A 13066-nucleotide genomic window follows, 5' to 3' on the forward strand; every position below is an offset into this window, starting at 1 on the left:
AGAAATTAATTTGAATTACGCTTGCTTTTATAATGCAAGAAATGTTGAATAAAGATATATTACATGATCTCAGTACATTATTTGTTAATAGTGGTGTTTCCAATGCAATAGCGACGACGTTGTACTACCAAATGTGTTAGCTACTGCGTCTGCGCGGTCAAGCCGAAACCATCGAGCGAGCCTCTTCATCGTCCGTTTTCACAAACTGCCGTTGCTTCCTGCTGTGCACGATGCCGAAGAGCATAATACAGGACCCGCTACTCCTGTCACGACTGAAGTGGTCGGAGATCGAAGATTTGCTATGCCTTGAGGTATTTTGTGAGACACGGCGCGACCCACTTTCTGTGCGCGGACTTCTGAACATTGATGCAATGGACGGAGGTGTCTTCAGGACATATTTTCGCTTTGAAAAGGAAGATGTCCGCAGACTACAGCGGGCCTTGGGCATACCCGAAACGGTGGTAACACCGCAGAGAGTGTCAGTTCCCGGAGACGAGGCCTTATGTATAACACTTCGACGGGTGGCATACCCGAACCGACTGTGTGATCTTGAGGACCTTTTCGGGCGGCACAGCTCGACAATATCGTCCTTGACGAACGAAGTTCTGCGGCAAATCGACGAGCGCTTCTTCCACCTGCTCGACGACGTCAACAATCACGCCTGGCTCAATCTCGACACACTGGAAAAATTCTCCCAAGTAGTAAGTCGCAAAAACAGCAGAGTTAGTGTCGGAGTTTCGTGCGTCAAAGTTTATAACACAGTTATTATTCATTTTTCAGGCCATTCACGCTGACGAATTGCTGGGCGTTCATCAACGGCACGGCAAGGGCAATATGCCGACCATCAAGGGACCAAAAACTGTACTTCAGTGGACACAAACGATTTCATGCCTTGAAGTACCAAGCCATTATGTGTCCGAATGGGATTATTTGCCTGTTGGACGGGTCGTATCCTGGCAGTAAGCATGACGCCGGTGAGTAAATAAACAACAATAGCAGTAACAATGGAACACATTTGGATCGAAGAAGCGCTGTTGGACACTGATTCCTCCTCTCATGGCTTACAAGCACGCATGGGCTACATAGGTCATAATGTGCAATTTACAATTTACGTCTGCTTTTTCAGGCAACTTCGGCATCAGCAATGTCTACTCGAAGCTGGAAAGTCTTGTTCAAGGACATAACTACTGTATTCACGGCGACCCGGCCTACCCATTGCGGCCGCTTCTACTCAAACCTTATGGAAGTGTGTCCCTAACTCCGGAACCGTGCGCATTCAACAAGGCTATGAGCAGTGTGAGACAGGCCGTTGAGTGGGGATTCAACAAAATTGCGGGACTGTTTGCCTTTGTAGACTTCAAGAAAAATCAAAAGCTGTACCTACAGAACGTGCCGCGTATCTATGAAGCCAGTGCGCTTCTTGCCAACTGTCATACCTGCTTGTATGGTGCTCAGGTATCCCACTACTTTGGCCTCGAGCCACCAGATCTTGAAGCTTACCTTACCCCTCTGTAGTTATAGGACACGCAGCTTCTTGAATTAACCTTTATTCGAGAACTCTGACTCGTTGTTATAAAAGGTGAAACAAAATACATTATCAACAGTTTTCAGAACATTCATCTCACGCTCGGTTTGCATTCAAAAAATCAAATATTGCTTGACTTTGGTCGTTTAGCATCCTCTGCAAGTTTTCAAGCAGCCGCTCGTGGTCTCTATCACGGCGAGAAGCTTCTAGTTGAAATTTTCTTTCTTTAAGATCCAACTTTCGCTCCTCTAGAGCGAGACGCCGTGCTTCATTTTCCACTTTCTTTTTTTCGTTTTCCAGCTCTTTTTGGCGTAGCTCGTACTCGTGTATGTCACGCATTGTTAGCAGCTGGAGGCACAAGTTTTGTAATCCTCGGATTCCTGTAAAGACAGACAGGGGTAATCCAATCTTTAGTTCAATTAAGCATATCTGCACTGGACCAAATAGTCAAAATTACACTTTTCAGCCAGATGTAATTAGTTGCCATGTCACAACCGCGGAAAAGTTCAGCTTTCTTTGTACAGAGCTAGTATACAATATATATATTTTATTAGAATAAAAAACATTTGTTGTGAGAACAGCACAAAACTTACAATTCCTGTGTTTCTGTGTTTTGTGACATTCTTATTGTGACTTCAGTAAACAGTTTTTGATGTAATGTGCCCTGTGTGTTAACTGCAAGTACTTTATGAAGACATCATTTAAATTGATGGGATTATGGCGATTCTATGCGTGTCGTTCTGCCACGTAGAGTCGAAAACAAAAGTTTGTTGACCAAGTGAAGAACATACGACGATTGGTGTCTTTGGTCATCAGGTCAAATGGCCACGCTTGTACAGGGGAAAGACAAAACCTGTGTTTTCTAATGTGTGGTAGAGGAATTAGGCGATTTCTAAAAACAAGACTGTGTTCCATCCGACCTACCCAGTGATATGTTTCATGAATGTGCATGCAATAAATAGTTTCGCGGGGACACCTAAGGTTGCTTACGTGCGTGAATGCGAAAGCATTACTCTTTACGATCACAAGTTATAACTTTTAAATGAAATTTTATTTTATTATTGACTCATACTTCCGCAGGGGGTATCAGCCACTTTCATTGAGGGAAACGACAACGGATTTACGTAGCTACCGCGGTGCCGCTTTGCGCTGCACCCCCCAGGGCGACCGGTAACGAGCCGCATCTCGTCTGCAAATCATGCAACCTCGCCGGTATCTTCTGACGTACAGACAGCCTCTTGGGCAGGCAGCCGAGGAGCTCCCCGTCTGGCAGGCGGGGAGCTCCTCGGCCAGGCAGACAGCCTGCTCCTCCTCCTTCTTTTTGGTACCATCAAATATCGCCACACACAAACACACACACACACACACACACACACACACACACACACACACACACACACACACACACACACACACACACACACACACACACACACACACACACACACACACACACACACACACACACACACACACACGCACGCACACACACACACACACACACAAACAAACAAACAAACGCACAGACACAGACAAACGCGCACGCATACACACGCGCACAACACACTTACACACAAGGTAATCATTTCGCATTAAAAATGTTCCTTCAAATCTTCCCTCTTGTCGTGACAGGCAAAACCTGTCGCCTGGTAGTAGGCTGGCCCTGCCCTCGGTCCGCTGCGGTTGACGGCTGCTGGTGGGAGTGGCCGTGGCGGATATTTTGATTCTGCCGATCACTTGTTGAGGGGGGGGGGGTGTTGTTCTTGTCGGTCAGTCTGTGGCTCATCAGTAACAGCGGTCTCTCCATCCGCATCAGCAGTAGGCGGGCTCAACGGAGGTTCCGACTCGTAGAGGTTAAGGAGGAGCTGACTTGCCGGGGATTCTGGTTGTAATGTAATACAAAAATAACATACAAAATGCTCAGACAAAATGGTGATCGTGTTCAGATAAGAGAGATGATCGAGGTCCCATGACCACTGGTTTTTTAAAATAAATTTTGACTTCTGATAGGCAGCTGTATCGACGAAACGGAGTGCATATGAATGTAGCAAGAAACGCAGCAGTATTCCGGAAGAAAATCGCATGTCGCAAGGCGTAGACAATAGGGAGTTTTAGCCCAGCGGGTTTACGGCCAGCGGAGCGGAGCGGACGAGCGGAGACGCGACTGCGCATGCGCACAACGCTGAAGCGGCCAGCGGTTTTACGGAGCAGCGTTTACGCCCGCTGGAAAGCACTCCCCAGCGGAGGGTATACGCAGCGCGCGAGCGTGCGTAAGCGCGCGCGGGCGTGTATGGGAAATGCAAGATGGCAGCCGCCAACATGAACACCGGCAGTTCTGCATTGACGACGGCGACTGAGGCACTGACCCGTCTGCGAGCAAAAAAGGCCCGAAGGTGTTTTACAGCTCAACAAGACCTCACTCTGCTGCGTGAAGTCGCGGCGACAAGGCCATTTGGCGACGATCTTAAATGGATTTCAGCTATCGCGAACGTCAAGCAAGCGGTGGGCCGCGAGCTCACGCTGCGCGGCACGAAAGATCGTGTTGATCTCTTAATAGGATACTGGCGTCAACAGGACGCCAAGAACCTTAAAAAGTGAGTATTTTGCTTTCTGATACAACCAAAATGCTGTGCGTGCTTCTGCACCGAACGTGACGTGCACGATTTTTGCCTTTATTCAGGTCTGGCACCGAGGAGCAATATGCCGAGAAAGAGCAAATCCTGCAAGATCTCTCCGACTATGCCCGGGCGATTAACTACGAACCGCGCATAGTTCCACGAAGTGGAGGAACTGTAGTGAGCCGAAAGAGACGTGCAACAGATGAATGCACTGCGTCAGTGAGCAGACCCGCACCAGATGTACGCGCATGTGCTGCGAACTTGATGCAGGAACCAGCAAGTCGCAGCAGTAGCCCGGCCGTGGTAACCTCCCCAAGTTGCATGACTGGAGCAATGCCTGGTAAGTCTTGCAATGTGTGCGACGAATCATATATGTCCTGGATTTTCAAAAATTTTTGCTGCTGAAATTTAAGAACACGTGCAGAACTAGAAATTAGTTTTGGGTATCCAATGAGCATTACGTGTTTGAGCAAATGAATCACTGCGATTCGTGGGCCCCGTCGCTCTCCAACCGTCTTTTAGTTTCCGTTTCTGTTCGAAGTCTCTGGAGCAGTCGAGTGTACACAGACTATACTCTCAAACATTTTTGAGAGTCAAGCGCCCTACAGTGCGCGTCCGTTTAACGAGCTGCCGCCGCCCCAGGGCAGCCAGGCTGTGCAGCTGCTCCGAAGTTACATACCTCCTGCCTATCCTGAACTTGATAGCACCACGCGTCCCGCCGTCTCACAGAGGCTATAGGCGCCGTTGGCTTCATCCTCCTATGGCGAACTAGTGCTTGCTGAATCGAACTTGATAGCACCACACGTCCCGCCGCCTTGCCATCATCCTCGCATGGCAAGATACTGTTTCCTGAACATTTCAAACTTCTTTCCAACTATGATCTCTGACCCTGCCGGTCGAACGGTAAGCGGATGCTGTCAGATTCACGCTTCGGGTGTCGTTTCGCGAGCTCAGTAGACCAGTCTCTCTATGTTGTCTGTTTTCTTTGCGCTAGAGAGCTCCCTCGACGAGGATACTCGGGCGTTTCTACTCACACGTCTGGCCGAAACAACTGCACTGTCGCCGGCGCGCAGCCCTCCGTCTCTCACTCCGAACAAATATGATGTTATAAGAGAAGGAGCGAATGAGGATTTGGTCTTGAAACAAATGCCTTAAAAAGTGGGCTTTGAAAACCACATTATGTTAAGTTTCTTTAATAAACGGAAAATTATGTAACGCTCATGAGGAACCTATTATATTTCACTGTACCTCAAAGTGGCAAAAAATTATTATTTATGCAGTAGGACTCCAAACATAAAACTTGCGAAAAGGCAAAAAATACGAATTCTTACGTGCTCTTTCTTTAGATGCAAGTAAGGCTTTCCATTTCGTTATTCGCACATTACTTCTTGATAAGCTAGAAAGAATTGGCTTCAGGGGCCCATTTATAAAGTTATTGTCTAGTTATTTTAGCAATTGCTCTCAGGTGGTGCGCATAGGTAACTATTCCAGTACAAAAATAATGTTAAAATCGGGTGTTCCCCACGGATCTGTTTTATCTCCAGTTTCATTTAACCTGTACGTCAATGATTTGCCCCAATTTGCACCGAAATTCCGCATATTCCAGTACGCCGACGAAACTGTCGTTCTGTCAACTCATGCATCATTTCATACATGCATTTATAACCTTGAAGCAGATACCACGGCTTTAATGAATTGGCGTACAAATAACGGAATTGGAATTATTCAACAAAATAATAAACTAGATTGCTTTCATCATCCACATAAAAAATATATTGTCCTGTGCCATTTTTTGTTCACGACTATAATTGTATAAACTGCAAATGCATACCATTAGAGTTCGAAACTAATGTAAAATATTTAGGCATCATGTTTGATTCTGACATGACATGGAACACACATTTTACAGGTATTAGCAAAAAGCTGCGTACAGTATCCTGTCTTCTGTACAACACTAGATACTTGTTCCCGTTTTCTGTCCGGAAAGCCATTGTTCACGCACTTGTGTACAGCTATATTAGATACGGAATTACCATATTTTATCACTGTTCCTTTACTGCGCGTTTGCTCATAGCTTGCTTGTTTGTGGTACTTTTGTGTTGTAGCCTCCTTTGGGGTTGTAGTTTGCTTTTCTTTTCTAAATTGCTTCAGTTTATAGCTTGCTAACCTGGCTTTTTTTTTTTTTGAGTACTTGTCGCTGACTGCCGGGTACAGCTCGACAAGCCTTCATGGCTTGGACTGACCGATTTTTTGAATGTGTAATATTTTCATGAAAAAAATATTATTATTATTATTATTATTATTATTATTATTATTATTATTATTATTATTATTATTATTATTAAAAAAGCAGACGCTGTAATCTCTTGTCTGAGCTAGGCGGTGCATTCTTGAACAAATAACGGGGCAGCGCGAGAAAGAAGGGCGAATAAAGGTACGTACACCGAACGGCAGAGTGACGGTTTCCGAGCTGCTCGATTATGGCAGTGCAGCGAACTTTCACATCGGGTTATCGAACAATTAGGCGTGGGCCATACCACTGTACTGCAGCGCTTAACTACATTCGTGAGGTGCGGATATGTGTAATAAGTGAGGGGCGTAAACTGCAGCACTCGTTTGCTCTTGCACAGGTCCTACCTCGTTTTCCCTGTACTGTTTAGTTGGATGGCTGAAAACGGAGCGAGCGTCGGCAGCTTCTTCACTGAAACGGCACTATGAGAAACACACTTAGGTCAGATAATTACGTTGGAAGTCCCCTATGTACCCACAACGCCTTCTTCATATTGTCCAATTTGGCGAACCACTACTGGGTGATGGGTTATATTCTCTGCAAACTCGCCCCCTGAACGGCGTGATGTGCGACAGATATTATCCAGATTTCAGGTCATCGCGCCGTGTGTCACCGCGTATTATCGCCTCATGCTCTTAGCGCATAACACTGATGTAGTCGCGGTAATGGCTGCATGGTGCCTGTTTGACGTGCAGTAGACTAGGGGACTAAATTTTCAAAGAAGCGCAACTATACTGCATTCTTTGTCTGTGCTTCCCCACAGAAATATTTAAACTGTTCTGTGGCGTTTCCGAGTTTCTGATGCTTTGATGCTGGAGTGTAATTTCAACCTGATTTGTTTTTTACGTCCAGGATCGTTTTGAAGAAAATTAATTTAACAACTAATCTTAAACAAGTTCGGAATAAAAGAACTTGAAGAAGAATGGGACACCGTCCATATTCAGCCCTAGGAAGCAATCCCGACCACGAAAGCCACCAGCTCAACGTAAGCTAACACGTTCGAAAGTCTTAACGTTGTGCAAATGAATATTTTTTTCACTGACCTAACATACTTGAGCTTCATGGCTAGAGTGCACTTGGTAAAGGTTATGTTTAGCAAATAGCAAATAACTGGCCGTGGGAACTATCACTGCGAGAACATGTATGGCGTATTTACGAGGGTACTTGCACTGTTCCAGCCTGCAGTAGCTTTCTTACATAACTGGATTATTCATGTGTGCACGTACGAGATTGCGAACCCCAAGCGAGCAAATCTCAGCATCAGTGGCTCAATGTAGGCAATATCATTTACTCATTTTGCAGACTAGATTTGATCATGCTATTTTCTGCGCTCAATGCCAGTTCTCCACACAGGCCCACATGTTCTTGTTGTGCCCTTGAGCGGCAATCAACACCGGGCAGCAACTGGTAATACCTTCTATATACGCATACTTGCACCAAACAGCCTACACGTGTATTTGGTCTCGCGACGTATCTGCCTTTTGTACCTCATTTAGGTGTAGTGCAAGCTGAGGCTTGCAATAGCCTGAAAGCCTTACCATCACGAGGTAAAACGGTGTTGTTTACTCTACGTCTGGCAAGTATTTGGCACGCAGTCCTGTTTCTCCGCTTTTAGTAGAATTACCGGCTCTTGTTGGGGCTCTTGCCCGCCTCCATCTTCTTTCCTCGCTAGCTTCTCCAGTGGAGGTAGATTTTTATCTTTAAACAACTTTCAACTAAACTGGAATTTATCATCCCCTGTATGTGCTCTGTTAGATGCTATACGAGATGTACCTGCAACTATTCATGCAGGTTCTCAAGCCTCTCCTGCCTCCAGTACCTTCGAGCTTCAATCACTGGGCAATGGTGAGTGTACACTACCACGTGCATCCATGTATTGCCACATTTCTTATTTTCTCCCTCCATTGCTCATACATGTACTGGCCCAGATGAGAGCCGCAATATGGCAAAAACTTTGCCTTTTTAAGGTAAAGGTGATTTCCAGTGGTTAGCAGTCATGCTATATTAAGAAGATAGTGCTACAAGAACAACAGGAAGGCAGGACGAGGACATGTGCTCTGTCCTCTTCGTGGTGTTGCAGAAACCTCTCTTTAATATAGCATGCAAGATCAACTAGCCCGTCAACTTAAGCTGCTGAAGTTGTCATGCTGAGCAGTTTTCGTGCTCTGTGCAGAGTCCCAGGCTCCTGGTGAATGAAAATATCTCACTGTGCCTCTTAGTGGTGCCCAGCTTCTTTTGACAGCCACAGCTCGCATTGAAGCTTTGTATTAATTTATTCTCAAACCCTAACTACACTACATTTTGTGATTGCACCCTCGTTTTCTACCAAGTCATGTACCAGATTTCAGCAGCATCTTCCTCGGAGAGTCTGTGTTAAAAGGTAATATCTGCTTCGTTTTCGCGGTTATGGGCGTCAACTCGTGCTTATCCTATTTTGCTCCACGTATACGTTCGTCATACCACTCTTAACTAAATTAAAATACATCTGCTCACAATGAAGTGCGCGCTGAATGTGCGCCTAAGACAGCCCCGTGAGTGCAGGCCATTGCTGTGATAAACTTGGAAGCATAGAAGGAAATATACAAAATCCCCGTATTTAGAGCACACATACGAGTTCTCTGTGCTGTAGTATTATTTTCCAGTCATGTAGTATATTATAGGAGGCAAATTATCGCAATGTTGGCTAATGGCGACCAAAATATCAAACGCGTAGCAGACGACCGCCGCTTTGGCGCAGCTACCACAGCGGAGAAAGCCCGCGCGTCCGGCAAAGCAGCGCGGAACTGTGGCAGTTCTCCGGAAAAGCTTCACATTTCAAGTAGTCTACCTCACTCTAGCATAGTTTGGTCTAATCAGGAATGCAGGCACAAGATCGGGCCATAAATGGGCATAACCGTCCCATGTGGCAACCTGCAAGCACCCGGCTCAAACTTGTCGCGTCGGCAGACAGGGAGAAGGGGTGAGCGTCCGAAGAAAGAGCAGGCGCCGCTGATACACACACACGCGCTCACACACACAAACACACACACACACACACACACACACACACACACACACACACACACACACACACACACACACGCACACACACACACACACACACACGCACACACACACACACACACACACACACACACACACACACACACGGCTCGCATGACTTCCAACGGTCGTCTATGAGTGACTCGTCGGCACATCGCTAAAGCCGAGGCGCCTTACGCTTCGCGGCGCTTGGGCGCCGTCTGCAAAGGTATTCCCATGCCTGATCTTGAATGTCTCTGCGCTTTCCGCTCACGCTAACACTTGCAGATTTTGTTTAGTTGTTTATTTATTGCACGAGCCATGGCAATTAGCTGAGCTAGCGTTCGCTTACAGTACAAGCGAGTAGTCACGTGTGTATTTGACCTAATAGAAAGAGTTGCTTTCCAGTCGTTACACTAAAAACCGTTCCGTAACAATAAATTGCGTACGCGATGAACGAAGGCAGGTCGTAACTATTGGGTTTGTCTTCTCGAGCACTCAAATGCATCGCGTAAAACACTAATGCACACTGGAAAGTGAAAGTCAACTGCTGGGAAAAGAGAAACGGGCCTGACATGTAAATACGCACCCTAATATAATATTTTTCGCCAACAGTGAATTTTCAAAGCGAGAGGTTTTCTCGTAGTGACATCGCTGAATCCACATAGAATGAGTAAGTGTCTCTTAAGGCTATTTCACTCATCTGACTCACATGCCTCCCAACTGTACATCCATTGGAGGCCGCTCCACTTCCATCAACGAGAACAGATGATTGTTTCGCTGATCATTATCAACTGATGCTCCGAGCACTAAGACGCATTTAAAATATGAAGTCGAGTCGCACTTTCCAGCACCTGCAAACGATCGCATATTCACAGAATAAATGCACGTGCATATCACCGTAACGTGAACGGCAACGCACGAGCGGCGACCTTGACAAGCGATGTTGACTTCTGCCACCTTAACTTCTGACGGTTCAGATAACAATATTTCCTTGAATAATACAGATTGTTGCTTTTTTAACGCAATAACGTTAAGAAGCTCTTCTACCAGAAAATTCTTTGTCGGCGTATTCGGCCTCTCATGGCAATGTGCGACAATTTCCGATGAAGGCAATAAATAAACACACGATATCCCGAGGAACCCAGGAACTATGGGTTGCGAGACCAGCGCGTTAGCCCATTCAGCCACTGTGGGTCGATGGTGCGAACACTCTTGAACTGGGTTTTATTGTACATACCTTGAAAGTATGTACAATAAATAAATAAATAAATAAATAAATAAATAAATAAAATAAAATTTCGGACGCGGCACATGCACGTGCCTTCGATGCTGCGGCCACTTCCTCTTCAATAGGGTCCCGCCAAAAACAGCCTCCGGTGATTTCCGATGCGAACGTTGCATGTTAACGCTATCGCGTTCCAATCTTAAAGATAACATTAAAGGCCTTCAAATATGCTGTCCGTAAAAGAGTCACCCCCGTTCAACCTCACTTCTGCTCACAGTCACTCATTCCCCTTCGTACTCACTGACATTCATACCATCAGTCGCACTCATATTCAGACTCACCTCAACTTACAAGCACTAACTCACATTCACACTCACCCGCACTCACTGACTCACGTTCACGCTGACATCCACTCGCCCACTTTCACACTCGCCTGCACTCACATTCAGGATCACACCCAACTCCACTTACTGAAACACTCACCTCGTTCACACTCATTTCCACTCGCACTCACGTTCACACTCACATGACCTTACTCACTCACGTTAACACACACCTGCATTCGCACTCACTCACGTTCACACTCATCTGCACTCGTGCTCACAGGCGCTCACTATGTTCACACTCGCACCCCCTCACTCACAAGCACTCACAACGTTCACACACACTTGCACTCACAGTCACAAGCACTCACTCTCGCTCACAATTACCTCCTCTCACACTGACAGCACTGACTCACGTTCACACTCACTCGCACTCGCATTCACCTCCGCTCAGAATCACTGGCATTCGCTCGCACTCGCACTCCTTCCACTCGGACTTACTGGCACTCACTCACACCCACCTCCACTCACACTCACAGGCACTCACTCGCACTCGAACTCACGCATTTGAAATGAGTACTAGTGAGTGAGTGCACCCATGGGTGAGTATGCCAACCTATGATCTATACATTAAACATCAAGTTGAAACAGCGTGCTGGTCTCGTATTCTGCTCTACGTACGCGTTGCTTGCACTGCTACATGATCAATAATGAGTTTTCCTTTGTTACATGTTCTAGTTCTCCGCGTGGTGCTTAATCTCCTGTGAAAATATTAATATCTTCTGCATGCAACTGCATTTTATATACTGGATATACAATGTACACGGTATTTACTCGCATAATCAAAGCATATTTTTTCTAAGCATTTAATTAAATTGAGGAGGACTAAGCTTCACGATATTTCTTGCGCGTCCACCACGCAGCACATAAAACTGGGCACTATGACCAGCTACCAATCAACCCTACATGAAAAGACATTACCGTTATTTTTTCATTCGTAAATATTCATTCGGAATCTCAGTCTGTGCTAGAGGAATACGAACTTCCGGCCGCCTGAAATTCAGTAGCTTCGGTCCAATATAGGTAATCCCTCATGGCTTCGTGGGAGCTTCAGATGCGAGCTCTCTTAAGGTACTGATTGCACTGTCACCAAAAATTTCTCTCCACAGCATAGGAATTTGCGCCCACGACAGTTCCGTCGGCAGCATTTTAATCTTGCCTCCAGGCGTCTAGACGTTCTCAACTTCAGCCACATGGATCGCATCCTTCACCTGAATCATGAGTCATCGACAAAGCACGTGCAACTACGTGAAGTCACCGAAGCTGGCTTGCGAAAGGGGAGGTGGACACGTGACGCGGGAAGCACGTGAATCGCTTGAAGCGCAAGAGAAAAAATAACGACGAAAAACGAGACGACGGCGTAGATGAGCTGGCATTGTGGGCATGGACGAGGAGCAGGGCAGACGCATCTCCATCTGTACTCTGCAGAAGGGAAGCGGCAGCTTCGAAGACTACGGACCGGAGAGTACGCGAGAATTGGCCTGCAATAGCTTCAGTTTCTGATCACCGACTACATCACCGTGGCTGCGCTCCGTGTTTCCGGTCCAGCCCGCCGTCGTAACCAGCCGCTGTCCCCTGCCACGCAGGCAATCACCTAGGCATGTCAGCGGCACAGACCCGGCTAGCGCAGAGCACGTCTGGTGCGAGGAGGGTCCAGGAAGAGGACATCAACGCCGTCGCTTGCAATGGAGGTGAACGCCCATGCCACGTAATGATCACGCAGGCCAGCGTGATACGCCACGCTGGGCCCAAGTGCGACAGGACTGGCTATTGTCAGAACTTTCGATTCCTGTGACTTCTGGCTAATTGTTTAGTCGAATGGAAGAATATGGTTACGCTAAAGCTACAGCAAGGACGAAGGAAGGGGAGAAAGGAATGCGCTTGTTTTTGCAGTGGCTCGGTGTCGGCGAGGCCCCTTTTCATCAATTCATCTTAAATAAACGCATTCCATCGTGACAGTTTTGGTGAACGGTTCGGGGTAAAACAACGGCGCGCCCGAAG

The 13066-nt window shown here is 46.6% G+C and overlaps 1 protein-coding gene across 1 annotated transcript; it reads left to right on the plus strand.

The window, feature by feature from the left end:
* The first annotated feature begins 230 nt into the window (after window positions 1–230).
* LOC140215871 (uncharacterized) lies at window positions 231–1532 on the plus strand. The gene is made up of 3 exons (XM_072286209.1): window positions 231–739; window positions 781–974; window positions 1127–1532. Exons 1-3 carry the CDS (start codon window positions 231–233, stop codon window positions 1513–1515), a joined length of 1092 nt encoding a protein of 363 aa, XP_072142310.1. The 3' UTR covers window positions 1516–1532.
* The last annotated feature ends 11534 nt before the right edge of the window (window positions 1533–13066 follow it).

Source organism: Dermacentor andersoni, chromosome 2 (assembly GCF_023375885.2).
Source record: "Dermacentor andersoni chromosome 2, qqDerAnde1_hic_scaffold, whole genome shotgun sequence".
Taxonomy (NCBI): Eukaryota; Metazoa; Arthropoda; class Arachnida; order Ixodida; family Ixodidae; genus Dermacentor; species Dermacentor andersoni.

Excerpts from the sequence above, each read along its gene's own strand:
- LOC140215871 (XM_072286209.1), top strand. The coding sequence starts at position 231 with ATGCCGAAGAGCATAATACAGGACCCGCTACTCCTGTCACGACTGAAG. Across the intron at positions 740-780 it reads AGAGTTAGTGTCGGAGTTTC|GCCATTCACGCTGACGAATT; the intron begins GTGCGTCAAAGT and ends TTCATTTTTCAG. Across the intron at positions 975-1,126 it reads TGGCAGTAAGCATGACGCCG|GCAACTTCGGCATCAGCAAT; the intron begins GTGAGTAAATAA and ends CTGCTTTTTCAG.